General features: G+C 24.3%; 1 protein-coding gene across 1 annotated transcript in view; it reads right to left on the bottom strand.

Annotated features, from left to right (window-relative positions):
* Window positions 1-541: 541 nt before the first annotated feature.
* Window positions 542-26207, bottom strand: part of LOC6052446 (NAD kinase) — an 89264-nt gene continuing 63598 nt past the window's right edge. Inside the window, exons 3-8 of the mRNA XM_038251418.1 lie at window positions 5630-5713; window positions 5337-5570; window positions 4958-5267; window positions 4640-4897; window positions 4497-4579; window positions 542-1532 (exon numbers count right to left, since the gene is read on the bottom strand). Of these exons, the coding sequence (XP_038107346.1) occupies window positions 1322-1532; window positions 4497-4579; window positions 4640-4897; window positions 4958-5267; window positions 5337-5570; window positions 5630-5713 (1180 nt within the window). The 3' untranslated portion in view covers window positions 542-1321. The remainder of the gene's footprint in view (window positions 1533-4496; window positions 4580-4639; window positions 4898-4957; window positions 5268-5336; window positions 5571-5629; window positions 5714-26207) is intronic.

Here is a 26207-nt window from a genome sequence, read left to right as displayed (position 1 = left end):
TTGGCGCCATTGATAAACATTCTTGAAATTTTCTCCTCTACAATTTGTTGAAGACACCAAAGCCCTGCAACGTGATCCAATAGAGTTAGATTACCATTCCATGAAAGAATAAGGTCGGAATCAATTTAAAACAATTTTGGCCAAAAAAACGAGATTTGTAACAATCACAAGCATTTAAAACTCGAAAAAGCAGGAACAAAGCAAACATTTTTTTTACAAAAACCTTAAAAATGTCTATGGAAATTTAAGTGCAATCAGCTTAAATCAATTGAAAATGCATTCCCCTGCGTTTAGAATCATTTTAAGCATGTTTGGGTTTATTCAAAAATAATTTGAATTTTTGACAATTTTCGATGAACAGTACCATAACCAAAAATGTTTCTTGAAGAGTCCGGGTCATGGGATGAGTCAAAATCAAACGCAATTTCAAATAAGCTTGAAGTTTTTTTTATACTTTTTTTTATTAAATATCATACCTTGATATAAATTTTAAAAAGATCAACTTTCTCTAATAGCTAGGTTTGTTTTAACAATCGGGTTCTTTTTTTATTTGCCAAGTTTTGCTTCTTGTTCCAAACGCGAAATCTTACACTGCCGCAGCTGCTTCAACTGTGTTCAATAATTATCATGCGTAAAAACGTAAAATCTATGCTTAAAATACAGCAAAAACGAAAAAGAAAAAAAGTTCCTAACTCTAAACTGTCGCCTCTCGCAGCACGTTCACTCCTTGCAGCTTTTTTTAAACATTTTATTGCGCGCGGGGTGGTTTGTGTTGTGTTTTGTTTTGTCTACATCAAACTTGAACATTGAACGAAACTTGCCTATTTGTATAAATCGCGCTAACGCGCACACCACACACACACACAACTAATAATCGCTTGGCTCCCATAATCGGAATGAACAACAAATCACTAGCACTGTTTCTGCGGAAAAAAACAAAAACCTAACATCAGAATCAAATTGCCACAAACTCGAAGCAATGTGTGTTTGTGTGTGTGGGTGGGTGTAACAACACAATGAAATGGGGGTTTCCTAAATAGTACGATTCCCTAAAGACTAAAAATACAATTAGCCTGTCCTTACACCTTAGATTCTGCAAATCTCGCACACTCTGAACGCAACTCTCTCACTTCCCTAGTCTCTTCACAGTCTTTACCTAGTTTTGAAATATTACAATTAAGCAAAATATTGTTTGCAAGAAGAAGAAAAAAAAACTCGGAGGCTCTTTTATTGATTGCGGGGACGACCTTTCCATTTTCTTTATCTCGCTTGTTTAAATTGGTAACTGAAAGCGATCTTCCACTTTTATGCTTCTTTTCCTCTAGCTCTCCAGATTCTCCATGCCCCGTTCGATCTCCTCGATGGCGCTGTCCTCGGTCCCGGACCCCGTAAGGTCGGACAGCTCGTCCAAGCACTTTTGCCGCTTGCGCACGTTCCAGTGCAGACACTCGGCCAGCGAATCGAACCAGTCGGCGATCTGGTCCTGGGCGCATATGCTCGGCACCGGGTAGATGGACGTCGTCACGTGGAGGCTGAAAGTTAGCAAATAAAAATAATGTTGTTAGATTCCTTCAAAGGACAAGCATAAATTTTGTAAGTTTTCGTTACAGAGATCTGAGTGAGGTCCGGGGGTTTAAAATACTATGTCTCAAATCCCAAACCTAATTTTCTAAATTTTTAAGCAAAAGTTTCGAGTAGATGCCTCTATATTGGGTCTACTAAGCAGGTGAGCAGTTCTCTACGAAATCGGTATTTTTTTCGCTAATTTTAATTTTTGTATTTTTTTAATCCGTCTAAAACTTTTTTGGTGCCTTCGGTATGCCCAAAGAAACCATTTTGCATCTTTAGTTTGTCCATACAATTTTTCATGCAAAAATATCAGCAAAACTACGGCATTATTGATAAAATCATTGTTTTATGTGTAAAAAAGCTTCCCCGAAATTTTCAATATAATCTATCCGTGTCAGATTAGCGTAATTAGTGTACTCTAATCACTGGCACAACATGCTGAAAATCATCTACGCGAAATGCCAAAAAAGTTCTTTTAAAAGAGAAGTTACAGTGGATGCGTGTCTGGTCAGTGTTGCTGTTTTGAGCGCTCATCAATACTCATGAGCGCGCATTTTTCACTCATTCGTGAGGAGGAGCGCTACGCGCGCTAGCTCACGTTTACTCGGTTTACTCCTGCTCATGTTTGCTCATATATTTTATGAGCAAAAATACTCATCGCTCGCGCTCGTACTAATTTTTTGCTCATTGAGCAAAATGAGTGGTAATTTTTTACCTGTAACGGGTATACGATAATAACTTTTTTCAGCAGTTCTTCGATGTTGATTTTTTTTTAATTGGAGGTGGGAATATGCTGATCTTGATGCTTGTTTTTGGAGTCAGGGTTTTTGGAGAAAAAACCTGATTTAAAAAAAATAAGTTGATAGATAAGTAACACGGGAATGTGAATTATTTATTTAAGCTGAAAAGTATCTTTTAGAGATCCCAAAAATGTTTTCTTGGCAATAAATTATGTCATGCAATAAATTACGTCATGTAACTCATCTTGTTTAATCAATTATTTGTAAATAATATAGCATAATAAATGTCAAAACTGTATCTTAGATGAATTTCACATCAACTTTCACAATTAAAGGCTGGAGTCGATTCCAAATAAATAAATAAATAAATAAATGAGAATTGAGCGTGCCCACAAGTAAAACCACGTTTCAATATAAAAAATTGCCTTCCTGTTAACCGCTTATTCTTAAATGCCATTTCTTGTAAGTTTAGTCTGAATTTGAAAGTTTAAAAAACTAAAGAGAGTGTCCGGAATTTAAAGCAAATATGTCTTAATTGCGAATCAGCCATTCATTTTTCATTGATTGTGAAATTAAGGGGTTACATACATGTAGAAAATCACAAAATTTCATTTTATAGAAAATTTATTAAATCCACATAAAAGATGGTTTTCAATCACTCCTGAAAGTTTCATGAAGATATTTCATGATTTATCTTAGTTAGAGACGATTTAAGCTCAGAATTTTGCCATGCGCAAAGCCAACTGTCTAACTTTCTGAGCGTTTTTCTCTGAACACCAAGTTGATTTACGGGTGCCACGATATCTCAAGATGGGATGGACAAAATTGGCTGAAATTTTGGGTGAAGACTCCCAAGACATGTCCCGTGTGCATGACGAAGCCCGATTTTGAAATTTTGAATTTTCAAAAATACGAAAATCAAAAACTGTCGATTTTTATATGAAAAACAGAAAAATATTTTTATCTTTTTTATAAAAAAAACTTTTTGAAAATCGGCCTTCGTCATGCACACGGGACCGGTTTAATGAGTCTTCACCAAAATTTTGAACCATTGTTAGTACCAGCCACTAGTGTCTTCCTTTTTTCTACAAGGACTTCGCCGCCCTGGGCTCCTAAATGTATGAAAGTATGGCACGGAGCGACGGCGCCGAATACCCATATTTACACAAAGAATTTTAGAGCGCCCGCCGCGGGATTCGAACCGGCAACCTCTGGATTGTGAGTCCTGTGCGCGGTCCGATTGATCCACATAGGCGGGACAAGGAATATGGAATGAGCTTAAAAAGGAGCAATTCAATTGGCCTGTGCGAGATGTTGATGAATCTAAAAATCTACATATTTTGCCGTTGAGCGCTAAGAGAGCTCAGTAGAGCTTGTCAAAATAAACAATAAAAAAAAGAAAAAAACCCAATAAAACAACAAATTACAAATTAAAAAAAACTAAAACTGCTCATTTTCAAATTAGGATCAAATGAGTTAAACAAACAACAATGTGTACTTTGTGCATTGACATACTTTTGTACATAATTAAGTTATTCACATTTGAAAATTGCGTCTTTTTCGTCGTATTTTGGCTAGAACTTTTGTTTAAAAGTTACAATTTTCGTTCTCTTAGATATAAAATGCGTGTTTTGATAAGCTCTACAAATGTCTAGAAGACACCAACTTGCTAGGACATAAGCCTGAATTGATAAATTCAAAAAAAAATTTTTTTTCATAAACACTATAACTTAAATCACAAAAATGGTTTTAAAGACATCCCGTTTGAAGATAAAGCTTTGTGCTCTTCAGCAAAGTTGCTCAGAAGGATGTTCCCTACAACTTTTCTCAAGACACTGAAGCGCTATCTCGTCACCTCGCCAAATTAAAAATTCTGAACCACCCTAAAATTTGGACCGCCTTAATGTCACATAAAAGATGACCCTATTGACCCTGATCATTTGTGGCGAAGACACCAAAGCTTTAATTTTAACGTTCGGCCGCTATCAATTTTGTCACGCTAGATTTCGGTTTCGGACCACTGTGCACTGTGCAATGCCACACAGAAGGTATTGTTTAGATTCGCAATAAATTGAATCAACTTTTGCGTATATTCTGAAGAACTGGAAAATCGCAGAATGTCGCTTCTAATCAATCCTTTATCCCTGTTTTGTTACATCTATCTATACAGATAATTTATCCACTCACCTATCACCATGCAACAACTCCTGACGGTTCCTGCCGTCAAACGAAACCCACGAACTGTTGCGACTATCGGGCGAGAGGGCAATCTGAAACAAAATCTCACTATTAGCTTCAACGGACTTGGATTACTTCACCACTCGTCTAACCTTCAACTCCACCCCCGCCGGCAGCACGATCGGCCGGAAGCTGAGCGAATGCGGACAGATCGGCGATACCAGAATGGCCGGCACCGACGGATGAATCATCGACGCTCCGGCCGCCGCCGAGTAGGCCGTACTACCGGTGGGCGTGGACACGATCAACCCATCGCCCTGCACCGACGTGATGTGCTTCCCGTCCAGAAACAGATCGATGTTGGTCAGGTACGACGACATGCCCCGATCGATGACGACCTCGTTGAGGACCTGGAAATTGAATCAGAGTTGTTGAAATTTGAGTTACAAGAAGCTGTTTGAGGTTGTTACCAAAATGTTGGTCGTCGGATCCTGGGACGATTTGAAGGTGGAAATTTCCTGTTCGGTTTTGTCCTTCCGAACGATGATGCACCGCAGCCGGCTACGTAACGTGAGTGCGGCGTGGCCTTCGAGCACGTTCGTGACCTGCTCCTGGAAGTTGTCAAACTGAAACGGCGTCAGGAAACCGAGCGACCCCAGATGGAACGCCATCACCGGTGGGACGGACTTTTGGAACAGCAGTGAGGCGTACAGCAGCGTGCCATCACCGCCCAGACAGATAATGAAATCGATCTTGTCCGTCAGGTCGTCCCGACCATCTCTGGAAGGAAGAAGGAGATTTAACCCCAGTTAGAAGAATTCAACCTCCGAAAGGTAGCTCAAAACTCACTTGAACGTAATCAGCTTGTCCTGAATCTTGGTGAACCGCTTGTCCCCGGTCAGCAGCGGATCGTCCAGAATCGCACCCTCCACCCACACGACCATGTGCTTCTCCTGGATGAGCCACTCGACGAGCTTCACGAACGGCAGCAGCACCTTCGAGTCACGAACCTTCTTTATCACCAGCACCGCCAGCGGAGGCTTGTACCAGGTCAGTCGCTGACTGGCGGGGTCTTGAATTTGCCTACAAGATTTTGGAACAATACAGAACATTTCTTGACAGCATATGAAGGTAACACTCACATCACCATGGCTGAATTTTTCATAATCCGACCACATGGTCCAAACTGTTGGAATGGGGATGGCGCGTTCAAACTTCGCGTTCGCCTGTAAAAAAGTAGAGAAAAAAGAAGGTAATTATGAGTTTTGTTACAATTTGAATAAAAGAATAAGACACACTATAAGAAAAAAAAAAGATTTATCATCAATTTACTAAGCGATACCCGAATAAAATTATATGATGATTTGTATTGTCAAAACCATGAAGTTACAATAGATATTATAATATTTATGGTAAGTTTATGGTTGATTTTTTTTAACTTCATTGGAATGACGATAAAGTTATCGTAGATTTCATGGTTACAGCAAATTTCATGGTTTTGTTATTGGAAATGTTATAAATTGAAACAATAAAACTACTGTACATTTCATGAATACAGCAAATATTATGGTTTTGTTATTGGAAATCTCATAACGCATTTTTTTCCAATTTTTTTGTTACAGTAAGTTTCATTGTAATGTTATAGTTGCATAGTGTGAACTTTTTTTTGAACGATTTTTTCAAATAATGCGAATCATGTAATAAAAGTATTGAAAATATAAAAATATTAAAATATTAGAATAGTAAAATATTGGAATAGTAAAATATTAGAATAGTAAAATATTAGAATAGTAAAATATTAGAATAGTAAAATATATAAATATAAAAATATTTAAATGTTAAAATAGTAAAATATTAAAATATTAAAATATTAAAATATTAAAATATTAAAATATTAAAATATTAAAATATTAAAATATTAAAATATTAAAATATTAAAATATTAAAATATTAAAATATTAAAATATTAAAATATTAAAATATTAAAATATTAAAATATTAAAATATTAAAATATTAAAATATTAAAATATTAAAATATTAAAATATTAAAATATTAAAATATTAAAATATTAAAATATTAAAATATTAAAATATTAAAATATTAAAATATTAAAATATTAAAACATTAAAATATTAAAATATTAAAATATTAAAATATTAAAATATTAAAATATTAAAATATTAAAATATTAAAATATTAAAATATTAAAATATTAAAATATTAAAATATTAAAATATTAAAATATTAAAATATTAAAATATTAAAATATTAAAATATTAAAATATTAAAATATTAAAATATTAAAATATTAAAATATTAAAATATTAAAATATTAAAATATTAAAATATTAAAATATTAAAATATTAAAATATTAAAATATTAAAATATTAAAATATTAAAATATTAAAATATTAAAATATTAAAATATTAAAATATTAAAATATTAAAATATTAAAATATTAAAATATTAAAATATTAAAATATTAAAATATTAAAATATTAAAATATTAAAATATTAAAATATTAAAATATTAAAATATTAAAATATTAAAATATTAAAATATTAAAATATTAAAATATTAAAATATTAAAATATTAAAATATTAAAATATTAAAATATTAAAATATTAAAATATTAAAATATTAAAATATTAAAATATTAAAATATTAAAATATTAAAATATTAAAATATAAAAATATTAAAATATTAAAATATTACATATAAACATTTAAACATTTAAACATTTAAACATTTAAACATTCAAACATTTAAACATTTAAACATTTAAACATTCAAACATTTAAACATTTAAACATTTAAACATTCAAACATTTAAATATTTAAATATGTAAACATTTAAATATTTAAATATTTAAACATTTAAACATTTAAACATTTAAACATTTAAATATTTAAATATTTAAACATTTAAACATTTAAACATTTAAACATTTAAACATTTAAACATTTAAACATTTAAACATTTAAACATTTAAACATTTAAACATTTAAACATTTAAACATTTAAACATTTAAACATTTAAACATTTAAACATTTAAACATTTAAACATTTAAACATTTAAACATTTAAACATTTAAACATTTAAACATTTAAACATTTAAACATTTAAACATTTAAACATTTAAACATTTAAACATTTAAACATTTAAACATTTAAACATTTAAACATTTAAACATTTAAACATTTAAACATTTAAACATTTAAACATTTAAACATTTAAACATTTAAACATTTAAACATTTAAACATTTAAACATTTAAACATTTAAACATTTAAACATTTAAACATTTAAACATTTAAACATTTAAACATTTAAACATTTAAACATTTAAACATTTAAACATTTAAACATTTAAACATTTAAACATTTAAACATTTAAACATTTAAACATTTAAACATTTAAACATTTAAACATTTAAACATTTAAACATTTAAACATTTAAACATTTAAACATTTAAACATTTAAACATTTAAACATTTAAACATTTAAACATTTAAACATTTAAACATTTAAACATTTAAACATTTAAACATTTAAACATTTAAACATTTAAACATTTAAACATTTAAACATTTAAACATTTAAACATTTAAACATTTAAACATTTAAACATTTAAACATTTAAACATTTAAACATTTAAACATTTAAACATTTAAACATTTAAACATTTAAACATTTAAACATTTAAACATTTAAACATTTAAACATTTAAACATTTAAACATTTAAACATTTAAACATTTAAACATTTAAACATTTAAACATTTAAACATTTAAACATTTAAACATTTAAACATTTAAACATTTAAACATTTAAACATTTAAACATTTAAACATTTAAACATTTAAACATTTAAACATTTAAACATTTAAACATTTAAACATTTAAACATTTAAACATTTAAACATTTAAACATTTAAACATTTAAACATTTAAACATTTAAACATTTAAACATTTAAACATTTAAACATTTAAACATTTAAACATTTAAACATTTAAACACTTAAACATTTAAACATTTAAACATTTAAACATTTAAACATTTAAACATTCCAATATCAATTAACAAACCCAACTTTACACTGAACCTGTTCAGCCGACGCTCATGCAACGAACGCACCATTACACCAAGTTACACTGAACCCGTGCGACGCTCCTGAAACGAACGCACCATGGTTCGAGCGAGCTGTCACTTTTTTTACTCGCGCGTGTCCGATCATGTTCGTGTTGACGGTGTTTGCTGAAGTTTTAGGGGAAACCCGGATTTTTCGCGTTGAGGCGGTCGTTTAAGCCAATTGGCCACATCCGGCGATTGGCAATCAAGTTGCCGAACGCGATCCTAGTGTTGGTTGGACGGATGTTCGAAGTTCGAAATGGAGCGGCTCCGGGATGGCGGAACTTTGGGTGAGTATTTTGAGTTTCGTGAGGGTGGAGGGAATTCCAAACAAAACAGCAGCGGCAATATCTATTGCCTGCTTGGGCAGATTGCTTAATCACAGTGTTTGTTTTTTTCTACTTTACAGGGACTTCTTCCACACGTTTCCGGCAGAAAAAATCTGCCGAGTCACCGATCCGGAAAAGCAAATTTGAAATTGTCAATCATTTTGGGTGAGTATTTCAGCTGTGGTGGAATTTTGCTTGGAAAACTTTGTGGAGGGAGAGCCACGGTGCGAAATCTCCGCAGCAGCAGCAGACATCTTTCGTGGCCTACTGCAGCAACATTTGATCTAAACAAACTGTTTGTTTCTCTTTTCACAGGGACTTCTCCCACCGGGTTCGCTAACGGGACACAACCCAACGGATGCGTTCGATTGGGAGAGGACCCGGCGCCTGCTGCGGTCACTTTCGGCCGTGTTTGTTCCGGATGGTGAGCTCGTCTCGCCTGGAGGCGAAAATCGTTAGGTGAGTTCTGTGTTGGGGCTGCGCAGCTCGGAAAACTTTCAAACGTCAAGGAGAAGGTCACGATTTTTTTTAGCGGTACGCAGCTGAAAAGTAACAGAAACGGAATGTAGCGTTTCACGCCGTGCAATTTGTTTTGATGAGTGAATCAAATAATTTGGATTTGCACATTTCAATGCAACTGAAAATTACAAATAAAGTTATATTATTAATGTAAAAATATTGATAATCCAGAGCTGCTCATCAAACCGAATCTCAAAACGCTGAATCTTGAAAGGACGAAAATCAAAAGCAGGATTTTGCTTATTGTTCAGAATATTGGAAACCATAGAGAAAATCATATTTTTAAAGAGATTTTCTAGGATTCAAATGTTTAAGAATTCTACAATTTATTTCAAATAATTTAAATTTAGAAAATCAGAAAATTTGAGTTTAAAAAAATTCTAAAATTTTAAAATTACAAAATTGTGTAACCTAAAATGGAAAACTGTAACCAACAGATCGAATCAACTTATTTTGTATGAGTGAACTAAAATTTCAGTCCAAAATAAAAGTAGAATTTTTCCTTCTTCGGTAATCTGAACCTTCGGATGATTGATTTTTCGATATTAATCAAAATAAACCAAAATAGTCGAGTTATCGGATAATCGAGTACGAAAAAATGGAATGTTTTTAGTATTTTTTTATATTTTTTTTGCTAAAATTCTGATTGATTTTTAGGATTTTAGCAATTTAGGATTTTAGGAATTTAAAAATTTTGAAATTAGGAAATTTAGAAATTTAGAAATTTAGAAATTTAGAAATTTAGAAATTTAGAAATTTAGAAATTTAGAAATTTAGAAATTTGGAAATTTAGAAATTTAGAAATTTAGAAATTAAGAAATTTAGAAATTTAGAAATTTAGAAATATAGAAATTAAGAAATTTAGAAATTTAGAAATTTAGAAATTTAGAAATTTAGAAATTTAGAAATTTAGAAGTTAGAAATTTAGAAATTTAGAAATTTAGAAATTTAGAAATTTAGAAATTAAGAAATTTAGAAATTCAGAAATTTAGAAATTTAGAAATTAAAAAATTTAGAAATTTAGGAATTTACAAATTTAGGAATTTACAAATTTAGGAATTTACAAATTTACAAATTTACAAATTTACAAATTTACAAATTTACAAATTTACAAATTAAGAAATTTAGAAATTTAGGAATTTAGGAATTATGAAATTTTGGAGTATTGGAATTTTTGAATTTTGGAATTTTGGAATTTAGGAATTAAGGAATTTAGGAATTTAGGAATTAAGGAATTTTGGAATTTAGAAATTTAGAAATTTAAGAATTTAGGAATTATGGAATTTTGGAGTATTGGAATTTTTGAATTTTAGAATTAAGGAATTTTAAAATTCTGGAATTTTGCAATTTTGGAATTTAGGAATTTAAGAATTTTGGATTTTGGAATTTTTGGAACTTAGGAATTTGGGAATTTGTGAATTTGGGAATTTAGGAATTCAGGAATTTAGAAATGTAAGAATTTAGGAATTTAAGGAATTTAGGATTATAGGAATTTATGGAATTATGAATTTAGGAATTTAGTAGTTTAGGAATTGAGATATTATGGAATTTAAAAATCTAGGAAATTAAAACTTTTTAGGTTTTTTTCAATTTTGAATTTAGATTCCTTAATTCCTTAGGAATTCAGGTATATAGGAAATTATTAAATTATGAACTTATGAAATTAGAATTTAGGAATAAAGGAATTTAAAATTCAGGAATTTAGGAAATTTGGAATTTAGGGATTTGTGAATTTGGGAATTCAGGAATATAGGATTTTAGGAATTCTGGAACTAAGGAATTTATGAATTTAAGGAATTAGGAATTTAAGAATATAGGAGTTAAGGAAATTAGGAAATTATGAAGTTAGGAATTTAAGAAATTAGGAATTTTGGAATTTAGGAATTTGGGAATTTAGGAATTTAAGAATTTCAAAATTTCATGATTTAGGAATTTAGGAATTAAGGGATTTGTGAATTTGGGAATTCAGGAATATAGGAATTCTGGAATTTAGAATTTATGAATTTGGGAATTAGGAATTTAAGTATATAGGAGTTAAGGAAATTAGGAAATTATGAAGTTTGGAATTTAGGAAATTAGGAATTTTGGAATTAAGGAATTTAGGAATTTAAGAATTTCTAAATTTCAGAATTTAAGAACAGCTAATTTAATAGAAAATGAACCGGATCCTTAACATGCCAAAATATGTAAATTTTCCTTATGTCTAATTCAGTGTTTTCTCTTCTACAGGGGCTAATTTCACTAAGGATTGTGCTTCTAGATTACGCGAATGTCTATCCCAATTACGAAGCAGTTGATCCGGCACCGGCTACGGACATTCCGAATAATTTCAAACAGTGCGGATTGAAGCGGAATAAAAAGAAAACGACACGGAAAAAAGTGCTAAATTAAGTGAAATTAAAGAAAACGATAAAAATACAATAAAACTTACCGTATTGACCATTAATTTCAATGTATAAATATATGTTTTACAGTACAATTTAGCGGCGAGAAAAAAATAAATACAATGAAAATACAATGAATCATACTGTAGTTATTATTTATTTCAATGTACGAATATAGTTTAAACCGTACTATCTAGTATGGAAAAAACTATGAAGAACTATAAATTGACTGTGCAATCCATTGTAATGGTTACTGTTTTTATTATAAATATATGATGTTTTCTATGGTCAGGGTAATTTTTTGGACGGAAAAGTCATCAATGAAAATACGGTAGATATATAGTTTTGGTTTTTTTGTATGGGGAAAAGTCGAAATTTTATGGTGACTGTGCCTAACAATACCCCTTTTTTATAGTAAATTCCCGAAATAGGATACATTCTATGGTGAAAAAACATAAAGGCTACTGTAGAATCATGGTAAAAATAACCATAGAATTTATCGTGTGATAACCATAAAATCTACTGTAGGTTTATAGTAAAACTTTATGCGGGTACAGCTTGGATTCATGTTGAAACATTGCAAGTAAGCAATTTATTTTCAAACTTATTATTTATTAAGTGTATTTAAAATGTGAAGGGAATCATTTGGTCCATATGAAGCATGATAACTATACCCGCATAAAGATTTACTATAAACCAACAGTAGATTTTATGGTTATCACACGATAAATTCTATGGTTATTTTTACCATGATTCTACAGTAGCCATTATGTTTTTTCACCATAGAATATATCTTATTTTGGGAAATTACTATAAAAAAGGGGTATTGTTAGGCACAGTCACCATAAAAATTTCGACTTTTCCCATACAAAAAAACCAAAAACTATATACTCTACCGTATTTTCATTGATGCCTTTTCCGTCCAAAAATTACCCTGACCATAGAAAACATCATACATTTATAATAAAACAGTAACCATTACAATGGTTTGCACAGTAGATTCACAGTTCTTCATGGATTTTCCATACTAAATAGTACGGTTTAAACTATATTCGTACATTGAAATAAATAATAACTACAGTATGATTCATTGTATTTTCATTGTATTTATTTTTTCTCTCCACTAAATTGTACTGTAAAACATATATTTATACATTGAAATTAATGGTCAATATGGTAAGTTTTATTGTATTTTATAGTTTTTTTCGTAGATTTAAAAAAATAGTACTTTTTCCGCGTCTTTTAATATTCTGCTTCAATCCGAACTTTCTGACGTTGTTCGAAATGTTTGTAGCCGGTGCCGGAACTACTGCTTCGTATTTGGGATGAACTCTCGCGTATTTATGAAGCACAATCCTCAGTGGAATAGGCCCCTGTAAAAGAAAACACACTAAATTAGACATAGGGAATATTATGTTTGTTTCGGTATAAATGCTATTAAATTAGCTGTTACTAAATTCTAAAATTCTAAAATTCTAAAATTCTAAAATTCTAAAATTCTAAAATTTAAAATTCTAAAATTCTAAAATTCTAAAATTCTAAAATTCTAAAATTCTAAAATTCTAAAATTCTAAAATTCTAAAATTCTAAAATTCTAAAATCTAAAATTTAAAATTCTAAAATTCTAAAATTCTAAAATTCTAAAATTCTAAAATTCTAAAATTCTAAAATTTAAAATTCTAAAATTTAAAATTCTAAAATTCTAAAATTCTAAAATTCTAAAATTCTAAAATTTAAAATTCTAAAATTCTAAAATTTAAAATTCTAAAATCTAAAATTCTAAAATTTAAAATTCTAAAATTCTAAAATTTAAAATTTAAAATTCTAAAAAAATTCTAAAATTCTAAAATTCTAAAATTCTAAATTCTAAATTTAAAATTCTAAAAATCTAAAATTTAAAATTCTAAAATTCTAAATTCTAAATTCTAAAATTCTAAAATTTAAAATTCTAAAATTCTAAAATTTAAAATTCTAAAATTCTAAAATTCTAAAATTTAAAATTTAAAATTCTAAAATTCTAAAATTCTAAAATTTAAATTCTAAAATTTAAAATTCTAAAATTTAAAATTCTAAAATTCTAAAATTTAAAATTTAAAATTCTAAAATTCTAAAATTCTAAAATTCTCAAATTCTCAAATTTTAAAATTCTAAAATTCTAAAATTCTAAAATTCTAGCATTCTAATATTCTAAAATTTTAAAACTTTAAAATTCTAAAATTACTTAATTCATAATAACTCAATTTCCTAATTGCTTTATTTTTAATTTCTCAATATCCTAATTTCCTAATTTTCTAATTTTCTTATTTTCTTATTTTCTAATTTTCTGATTTTCTAATTTTCTAATTTTCTAATTTTCTAATTTTCTAATTTTCTAATTTTCTAATTTTCTAATTTTCTAATTTTCTAATTTTCTAATTTTCTAATTTTCTAATTTTCTAATTTTCTAATTTTCTAATTTTCTAATTTTCTAATTTTCTAATTTTCTAATTTTCTAATTTTCTAACTTTCTAATTTTCTAATTTTCTAATTTTCTAATTTTCTAATTTTCTAATTTTCTAATTTTCTAATTTTCTAATTTTCTAATTTTCTATTTTTCTATTTTTCAAATTTTCTATTTTTCTTTTTTTCAAATTTTAAAATTTTAAAATTTTCAAATTTTCAAATTTTTGAATTTTCTAATTTTCGAATTTTTGAATTTTCGAATTTTCGAATTTTCGAATTTTCGAATTTTCGAATTTTCGAATTTTCGAATTTTCGAATTTTCGAATTTTCGAATTTTCTAATTTTCTAATTTTCTAATTTTCTAATTTTCTAATTTTCTTATTTTCTAATTTTCTAAATTTCTTATTTTCCAATTTTCTGATTTTCTAATTTTCTTATTTTCTAATTTTCTAATTATCTAATTTTCTAATTTTCTAATTTTCTAATTTTCTAATTTTCTAATTTTCTAATTTTCTAATTTTCTAATTTTCTAATTTTCTAATTTTCTAATTTTCTAATTTTCTAATTTTCTAATTTTCTAATTTTCTAATTTTCTAATTTTCTAATTTTCTAATTTTCTAATTTTCTAATTTTCTAATTTTCTAATTTTCTAATTTTCTAATTTTCTAATTTCCTAATTTTCTAATTTTCTAATTTTCTAATTTCTTAATTTCCTAATTGCCTGAATTCCTAATTTCCTAACTTCCTAATTTCCTAATTTTCTAATTTTGTTATTTGTTAATTTCTAAATTTCTAAATTTCCTCATTTCCTAATATCCTTATTTCCTAATTTCCAAATTTCCGAATTTCCTAATTTCCTAATTTTGTAATTTCTTAATTGTTAAATTTTTTAATTTCTTAATTTCCCAATTTCCTAATTTCAAAATTTCCTAATATCCTAATTTTCTAATTTCCTATTTTCTAATTTCTAAATTTCCTAATTTCCCAATTTCCTAATTTCCTAATTTCATTATTTCCTAATTTTCTAATTTTGTTATTTGTTAATTTCTAAATTTCCTCATTTCCTAATATCCTAATTTCCTCATTTCCAAATTTCCGAATTTCCTAATTTCCTAATTTTGTAATTTCTTAATTGTTAAATTTTTTAATTTCTTAATTTCCCAATTTCCTAATTTCAAAATTTCCTAATATCCTAATTTTCTAATTTCCTATTTTCTAATTTCTAAATTTCCTAATTTCCTAACTTCCTAATTTCCTAATTTCATTATTTCCTAATTTTCTAATTTTATTATTTGTTAATTTCTAAATTTCTAAATTTCCTCATTTCCTAATATCCTAATTTCCTAATTTCCAAATTTCCGAATTTCCTAATTTTGTAATTTCTTAATTGTTAAATTTTTTAATTTCTTAATTTCCCAATTTCCTAATTTCCTAATTTTCTAATTTCCTAATTTCCTAATTTCCTTATTTCCTAATTTCCTAATTTCCTAATTTCCTAATTTCCTAATTTCCTAGTTTCTAATTTCCTAATTTCCTAATTTCCTTATTTCCTAATTTCCTAATTGCCCAATTTCCTAATTTCCTTATTTCCTTATTTCCTTATTTCCTTATTTCCTTATTTCCTTATTTCCTTATTTCCTTATTTCCTTATTTCCTTATTTCCAAATTTCCTAATTTCCTATTTTCCTAATTTCCTAATTTCCTAATTTCCTAATTGCCCAATTTTCTAATTTCCTAATTTCCTAATTTCCTAATTTTCTTATCTCCTAATTTCCTAATTTCCCAATTTCCTAATTTTCTTATTTCCTAATTTCCTAATTGCCCAATTTCCTAATTTCCGATTTTTCTAATTTCTAAATTTCCTAATTTCCTAATTTCGTAATTTCCTGATTTCCTGATTTCCTAATTTCCCAATTTCCAAATTGCCTAATTTCCTAATTTCCTAATCTCCTAATTTCCTAATTTCTTAATCTCCTAATTTCCTAATTGCCTAATTTCCTAATTTCCGAATTTCCTAATTTCCTAATTTCCTAATTTCCTAATTGCCTAATTTCCTAATTTCGAATTTCCTAATATCCGAATTTCCGAATTTCCTAATTGCCTAAATTCCAAATTTCCTGATTTCCTAATTTCCTAATTTCCAAATTTCTTAATTTCCTATTTCCCTAATTTCCGAATTTCCTAATTTCCGAATTTCCGAATTTCCTAATATCCTAATTGCCTAATTTCCTTCCAAGATTCAGCATTTTGAGATTCGGTCTGATGAGCAGCTCTATATGTTTTCATTAAATACAAAATTATATGAACCTTTGTAATAATCAGTGGCATTCAAATTTGCAAATTCTATTATTTTATTTATTCATCAAAACAAATTTAACACAGGCACCGTGCCAATAAACGTCAAACGCTACTTTCTGTTTCTGTTATTTTTCAGTTGCGTACCACTCAACAAAATTCTTTTCGTGACCTTTTCCTTGACCGTTGTTTGGACGTTCACCGTTGAGCATCAACACACAACTTACCTAACGATTTTCGCCTCCAGACGAAACGACCATCCTGAACAAATCCGGCCGGAAGTGTCGCAGCAGGCGCCGGGCCTGGTAGAAGAAGTCCCTGTAAAAAGAGGAACACACACAGTTTGTTCAGACCATTGCTCTCGCAAACTTGACCTTGACCATTCTCTTTGAACATAACCAAACTTGCACCCTCAGCAAACGTCAAATCAAAACAAATTGCTGCCGGATCTTTCTCAGGATCTCTCCCGTAAAAGATCCGGCAACAATTTTGTATGGCTTGAAGTTTGCGGAGGGTACCAAAAAAATGTAAACAAATCACTTTGTGCATCAGCCAATAGCTTGGGAAATTTGCCTGAAAATGCCTGCTGCTGTTGCGGGTGCGATTCCGCCCTCTCCAAGTTCAACAAAACTCCAAATACTCACCCAAATATGCGAAAATTCCGCCATCCCAGAGCCGTTCCGGTTCGGTGACCCGGTGGATTTGTCCATCAGAACCATGTTGAACGAACGCCGGAACAACTTCATTCACGAGCACACGCGATTCGATTTGAGTATTCTCGATTTCAACTGCGCCACACAAACAGGATCAAACACGCGCGCGGGTGAAAAAAAAATGACATCCTTAATGACAGCTCGATCAACTATGGTGTGTTCGTTAGGGGAGCGTCGCCCAGATTAGGTGTCATGGTGCGTTCGTTAGGGGAGCGTCGTGTTCGTTTTGTGACCCTTAATATTTTTTGCCGTTTCTATTATTGAATAAAAATGTTAAAATGTTTAAATGATTAAATGTTTAAATGTTTAAATGTTTAAATGTTTAAATGTTTAAATGTTTAAATGTTTAAATGTTTAAATGTTTAAATGTTTAAATGTTTAAATGTTTAAATGTTTAAATGTTTAAATGTTTAAATGTTTAAATGTTTAAATGTTTAAATGTTTAAATGTTTAAATGTTTAAATGTTTAAATGTTTAAATGTTTAAATGTTTAAATGTTTAAATGTTTAAATGTTTAAATGTTTAAATGTTTAAATGTTTAAATGTTTAAATGTTTAAATGTTTAAATGTTTAAATGTTTAAATGTTTAAATGTTTAAATGTTTAAATGTTTAAATGTTTAAATGTTTAAATGTTTAAATGTTTAAATGTTTAAATGTTTAAATGTTTAAATGTTTAAATGTTTAAATGTTTAAATGTTTAAATGTTTAAATGTTTAAATGTTTAAATGTTTAAATGTTTAAATGTTTAAATGTTTAAATGTTTAAATGTTTAAATGTTTAAATGTTTAAATGTTTAAATGTTTAAATGTTTAAATGTTTAAATGTTTAAATGTTTAAATGTTTAAATGTTTAAATGTTTAAATGTTTAAATGTTTAAATGTTTAAATGTTTAAATGTTTAAATGTTTAAATGTTTAAATGTTTAAATGTTTAAATGTTTAAATGTTTAAATGTTTAAATGTTTAAATGTTTAAATGTTTAAATGTTTAAATGTTTAAATGTTTAAATGTTTAAATGTTTAAATGTTTAAATGTTTAAATGTTTAAATGTTTAAATGTTTAAATGTTTAAATGTTTAAATGTTTAAATGTTTAAATGTTTAAATGTTTAAATGTTTAAATGTTTAAATGTTTAAATGTTTAAATGTTTAAATGTTTAAATGTTTAAATGTTTAAATGTTTAAATGTTTAAATGTTTAAATGTTTAAATGTTTAAATGTTTAAATGTTTAAATGTTTAAATGTTTAAATGTTTAAATGTTTAAATGTTTAAATGTTTAAATGTTTAAATGTTTAAATGTTTAAATGTTTAAATGTTTAAATGTTTAAATGTTTAAATGTTTAAATGTTTAAATGTTTAAATGTTTAAATGTTTAAATGTTTAAATGTTTAAATGTTTAAATGTTTAAATGTTTAAATGTTTAAATGTTTAAATGTTTAAATGTTTAAATGTTTAAATGTTTAAATGTTTAAATGTTTAAATGTTTAAATGTTTAAATGTTTAAATGTTTAAATGTTTAAATGTTTAAATGTTTAAATGTTTAAATGTTTAAATGTTTAAATGTTTAAATGTTTAAATGTTTAAATGTTTAAATGTTTAAATGTTTAAATGTTTAAATGTTTAAATGTTTAAATGTTTAAATGTTTAAATGTTTAAATGTTTAAATGTTTAAATGTTTAAATGTTTAAATGTTTAAATGTTTAAATGTTTAAATGTTTAAATGTTTAAATGTTTAAATGTTCAAATGTTCAAATGTTTGAATATTTTAATATTTTAATATTTTAATATTTTAATATTTTAATATTTTAATATTTTAATATTTTAATATTTTAATATTTTAATATTTTAATATTTTAATATTTTAATATTTTAATATTTTAATATTTTAATATTTTAATATTTTAATATTTTAATATTTTAATATTTTAATATTTTAATATTTTAATATTTTAATATTTTAATATTTTAATATTTTAATATTTTAATATTTTAATATTTTAATATTTTAATATTTTAATTTTTAATATTTTAATATTTTAATATTTTAATATTTTAATATTTTAATATTTTAATATTTTAATTTTTAATTTTTAATATTTTAATATTTTAATATTTTAATATTTTAATATTTTAATATTTTAATATTTTAATATTTTAATATTTAAATATTTAAATATTTTAATATTTTAATATTTTAATATTTTAATATTTTAATATTTTAATATTTTAATATTTTAATATTTTAATATTTTAATATTTTAATATTTTAATATTTTAATATTTCAATATTTAAATATTTAAATATTTAAATATTTTAATATTTTAATATTTTAATATTTTAATATTTTAATATTTTAATATTTAAATATTTTAATATTTTAATATTTTAATATTTTAATATTTTAATATTTTAATATTTTAATATTTTAATATTTTAATATTTTAATATTTTAATATTTTAATATTTTAATATTTTAATATTTTAATATTTTAATATTTTAATATTTTAATATTTTAATATTTTAATATTTTAATATTTTAATATTTTAATATTTTAATATTTTAATATTTTAATATTTTAATATTTTAATATTTTAATATTTTAATATTTTAATATTTTAATATTTTAATATTTTAATATTTTAATATTTTAATATTTTAATATTTTAATATTTTAATATTTTAATATTTTAATATTTTAATATTTTAATATTTTAATATTTTAATATTTTAATATTTTAATATTTTAATATTTTAATATTTTAATATTTTAATATTTTAATATTTTAATATTTTAATATTTTAATATTTTAATATTTTAATATTTTAATATTTTAATATTTTAATATTTTAATATTTTAATATTTTAATATTTTAATATTTTAATATTTTAATATTTTAATATTTTAATTTTTAATATTTTAATATTTTAATATTTTAATATTTTAATATTTTAATATTTTAATATTTTATTTTAATATTTTAATATTTTAATATTTTAATATTTTAATATTTTAATATTTTAATATTTTAATATTTTAATATTTTAATATTTTAATATTTTAATATTTTAATATTTTAATATTTTAATATTTTAATATTTTAATATTTTAATATTTTAATATTTTAATATTTTAATATTTTAATATTTTAATATTTTAATATTTTAATATTTTAATATTTTAATATTTTAATATTTTAATATTTTAATATTTTAATATTTTAATATTTTAATATTTTAATATTTTAATATGTTAATATTTTAATATTTTAATATTTTAATATTTTAATATTTTAATATTTTAATATTTTAATATTTTAATATTTTAATATTTTAATATTTTAATATTTTAATATTTTAATATTTTAATATTTTAATATTTTAATATTTTAATATTTTAATATTTTAATATTTTAATATTTTAATATTTTAATATTTTAATATTTTAATATTTTAATATTTTAATATTTTAATATTTTAATATTTTAATATTTTAATATTTTAATATTTTAATATTTTAATATTTTAATATTTTAATATTTTAATATTTTAATATTTTAATATTTTAATATTTGAAAATTTTTGTATTTTAATATTTTAATATTTTATTATTTTATTATTTTAATATTTTAATATTTTAATATTTTAATATTTGAAAATTTTTGTATTTTAATATTTTAATATTTTATTATTTTATTATTTTAATATTTTATTATTTTAATATTTTAATATTTTGATATTTTAATATTTTAATATTTTAATATTTTAATATTTTAATATTTTAATATTTTAATATTTTAATATTTTAATATTTTAATATTTTAATATTTTAATATTTGAATATTTTAATATTTTAATATTTTAATATTTTAATATTTTAATATTTTAATATTTTAATATTTTAATATTTTAATATTTTAATATTTTAATATTTTAATATTTTAATATTTTAATATTTTAATATTTTAATATTTTAATATTTTAATATTTTAATATTTTAATATTTTAATATTTTAATATTTTAATATTTTAATATTTTAATATTTTAATATTTTAATATTTTAATATTTTAATATTTTAATATTTTAATATTTTAATATTTTAATATTTTAATATTTTAATATTTTAATATTTTAATATTTTAATATTTTAATATTTTAATATTTTAATATTTTAATATTTTAATATTTTAATATTTTAATATTTTAATATTTTAATATTTTAATATTTTAATATTTTAATATTTTAATATTTTAATATTTTAATATTTTAATATTTTAATATTTTAATATTTTAATATTTTAATATTTTAATATTTTAATATTTTAATATTTTAATATTTTAATATTTTAATATTTTAATATTTTAATATTTTAATATTTTAATATTTTAATATTTTAATATTTTAATATTTTAATATTTTAATATTTTAATATTTTAATATTTTAATATTTTAATATTTTAATATTTTAATATTTTAATATTTTAATATTTTAATATTTTAATATTTTAATATTTTAATATTTTAATATTTTAATATTTTAATATTTTAATATTTTAATATTTTAATATTTTAATATTTTAATATTTTAATATTTTAATATTTTAATATTTTAATATGTTAATATTTTAATATTTTAATATTTTAATATTTTAATATGTTAATATGTTAATATTTTAATATTTTAATATTTTAATATTTTAATATTTTAATATTTTAATATTTTAATATTTTAATATTTTAATATTTTAATATTTTAATATTTTAATATTTTAATATTTTAATATTTTAATATTTTAATATTTTAATATTTTAATATTTTAATATTTTAATATTTTAATATTTTAATATTTTAATATTTTAATATTTTAATATTTTAATATTTTAATATTTTAATATTTTAATATTTTAATATTTTAATATTTTAATATTTTAATATTTTAATATTTTAATATTTTAATATTTTAATATTTTAATATTTTAATATTTTAATATTTTAATATTTTAATATTTTAATATTTTAATATTTTAATATTTTAATATTTTAATATTTTAATATTTTAATATTTTAATATTTTAATATTTTAATATTTTAATATTTTAATATTTTAATATTTTAATATTTTAATATTTTAATATTTTAATATTTTAATATTTTAATATTTTAATATTTTAATATTTTAATATTTTAATATTTTTAATATTTTAATATTTTAATATTTTAATATTTTAATATTTTAATATTTTAATATTTTAATATTTTAATATTTTAATATTTTAATATTTTAATATTTTAATATTTTAATATTTTAATATTTTAATATTTTAATATTTTAATATTTTAATATTTTAATATTTTAATATTTTAATATTTTAATATTTTAATATTTTAATATTTTAATATTTTAATATTTTAATATTTTAATATTTTAATATTTGAAAATTTTTGTATTTTAATATTTTAATATTTTATTATTTTATTATTTTAATATTTTAATATTTTATTATTTTAATATTTTAATATTTTGATATTTTAATATTTTAATATTTTAATATTTTAATATTTTAATATTTTAATATTTTAATATTTTAATATTTTAATATTTGAATATTTTAATATTTTAATATTTTAATATTTTAATATTTTAATATTTTAATATTTTAATATTTTAATATTTTAATATTTTAATATTTTAATATTTTAATATTTTAATATTTTAATATTTTAATATTTTAATATTTTAATATTTTAATATTTTAATATTTTAATATTTTAATATTTTAATATTTTAATATTTTAATATTTTAATATTTTAATATTTTAATATTTTAATATTTTAATATTTTAATATTTTAATATTTTAATATTTTAATATTTTAATATTTTAATATTTTAATATTTTAATATTTTAATATTTTAATATTTTAATATTCAAATATTTAAATATTTTATTATTTTAATATTTAATTTTTTTGTGTAGAAACAGTTAAATATGTAAAATTTCTAGTATTTTAATGTCTTAATGCTTAAGTTTTTTAATACTTTGATTTGATTTGAGCTTTTCACAAAATCGTTTGTGAAGTTTTGTATTTAAAATATAACTCGATTTCAAATACTTTTGTTACATGATTCAAATTATTTTAAAAAAATCGTTAAAAAAAAAGTTAACACCACGGACGAACGGACATGACACCACGAACAAATTTTGCTCATTTTTCTGAGGCAAAATTCAAATTTCAGCCGAATAAAAATACGTTAAAACCGCCTTGAAACACTAGCGCTACAGGTGTTCACGTTGGCGAACTATTTTGTGTTGGTATTATTACTAATTCAGTCAAAATGTTGTCATGCTGCGGTGATTGAAAATTGTCGTTGATTTTCCCGCTTCCAATAGTTTTTCACAGCGCGCTGTTCTTTTTGCGGTGAACGGTAGTTGTACATTTTGATTGATATCAACAATACTATCTGAAGCGAATCACGGAATTTGTAAATAAACAAAGTAATAAAGATGCACACAAATTTCGAGAAATTTTGAATTCAGGGCGATTAACAACGTTAAAAGGTATTTTGTTTATGCTTGATCCGCAAAATGAAATAAAAATAAATTTCGTTTTCGTCCATCAAATGTCACGCAGCTGGTAGTAAAAGGATATCCCGATGCCGTTTCTCCACGGTTCCAGATTTCAACAAAAAATAACAGCGATAGATAGTCCTAGGCCAAATTGATCGCCATGGAAAAGGAGGCCCTCAACACACGGAGCTCGAGGAGGGCCTCCCAACTGAAGGACACCGCAACTTCCCAAGGAGTTCAGAAACGAGCTTTGTTGTGGTCCAGATTGTTTCGCAGCGATGGTGTGAGGTTTGCTAGGTTGAAAATCAGTTTAAAGTTTGATCTACAAATAAGGCACATTCGCGCAGCTTTTCCATTTCGTTTAGACAGTTGGGTAAAAGTCAACTCGTCCTTGCAGCTCAACCAAACGATGATTTATCCGGTTCAGCAACGACGTGTGCTGCTGGGGTTGCAGTCTAACACGTCTTCGGCAACCAGGGCGATCGAACTGTTCAGATTGCCGATCCATTTGGACTTTGTCGTCCAACACATGAGCCACCGAGGTAACCGTTAAACTCGTCCCCAGCTTCAACCCTTGTTCCAACCACTCTGCTTTGTCGAAATTGTGATCCCAATAATTGGGTTTCTTGCACAAAATTTCTTGTTTCAACCGGAACCAGGGAAGGGAGGTACAGCCAAGGAACAGCCTACAATTCACGGAACGATTCTAGATTGGAGTCCTTGAGCTTGTCGACCCCGAATCCGGAAATCTTCTGCCGCACATTAACTGAGCACTCCGCCCACTGCTAAAAATTGCAGAATTCAGTAGAAATTTGTTGACGGAAGTTCGGATCTGTTTAATTTTTATTCGATTTTAGAAACTTCTCAATTTGATTAAATTACAAGCGCGAACTGAAAATTTTAAACGTTTTTTCAGCCGACGAACCAACCAAAAAATCAGGCAAACTGTCAAGTAGCGCAAACTGTCAAAGTTTGTTTTGACATGAGCGTTTGCGCACTGAAGACAAGCAGGAAAGAAATAAGAAGAATTAGAAGAAAATCAGCTTCAAATTCAAAATGCTCGTGTCATGTCCGTTCGTCCGTGTTAACACTACGCAACTATAACATTACAATAAAACTTACTGTAACAAAAATTTGGAAAAAATGCATTATGAGATTTCCAATAACAAAACCATGATATTTGCTGTCTTCATGTATTTTACGGTAGTTTTATTGTTTCAATTTATAACATTTCCAATAACAAAACCATGAAATTGACTGTAACCATGAAATCTACGATAGCTTTATCGTCATTCCAATGAAGTTCAAAAAAATCAACCATAAACTAACTATAGATATTATAATATCTATTGTAACTGCATGGTTTTGACAATGCATATTATCATATAATTTTATTCGGGTAGCTACACAAAAATGAGAAAGCTTACGGATCAGCTATTGTTCAATTATACAGTACCGTACAGTACTACACTGCCCCTGATCGCATAGATATCATATGCATTTTCATCGGTTTTGAGTTATTGATGCTGTTTGGTTAAAAAAAAAAGCCTATAACATCCAGTAACCTTGTTCTAGAAATCAGGAGGGGACAAACTTCAAATGCGTTTTTCTCAGCTGGCTGTTTAAGCATATGGGAAATTTATGCAAACATGGGCAGTACAGTACTAATAAAAAATGAAAATAGATGTAATTTGTTTTCTAACATGATCTTTCATGATTCTTTAAAAATAACTTGAATGAACAATAAAAAATTAAAACAATTATTTTTTATTATTGAGCTTGGTTTTGCATCCACTGACCCCTCAATCGTGTTCGTTTGTTATTATTGTTTGACGTTTGTTTGCTTTTGGAGTAGGCTTTCCTGATTGTAGATTCCACGTTTTATATTAAATGACGATGTGAACTTGTCACAAATTTTCAAGGCACCGTCAAGGTGAGTGTTAAAGAGTTTCTCCATACACCCAATGTTAAAGAACGAGGGGATAGTCCTCACGAAAAGTAACGTGAGGAAAGTGCTATTTTGCGAGAGTATAATTCTGGAGTTTTTGCCTTCCTCACGTTACTGAGGAAAGGCTATAAAATCACTCGAAAAATGAACTTCTCAATTAGACCTCCTAGACCCACATTCATGTATACTAGGGTGTTTCATCCAAACAAAAAAGTTCTCAGAATCAGGCAAACCGAGGTTCCCCTAGTAGAGGATACTCTTAGGGACTCTCATGCCAAATATCAGCCCATTTGGTTGAGAATTGGCCTGTCCCCAGCAATTATAAGTTTACATGTAAATTAGTAAGGGATTTTTATGCTTTTCGTTCAATC

The sequence above is a fragment of the Culex quinquefasciatus genome, chromosome 2 (genome assembly GCF_015732765.1).
Source record: "Culex quinquefasciatus strain JHB chromosome 2, VPISU_Cqui_1.0_pri_paternal, whole genome shotgun sequence".
Classification (NCBI taxonomy): Eukaryota; Metazoa; Arthropoda; class Insecta; order Diptera; family Culicidae; genus Culex; species Culex quinquefasciatus.
The sequence above is the reverse complement of the archived record's forward strand: the minus strand, read 5'-3'. Positions and strand labels throughout refer to the sequence as shown.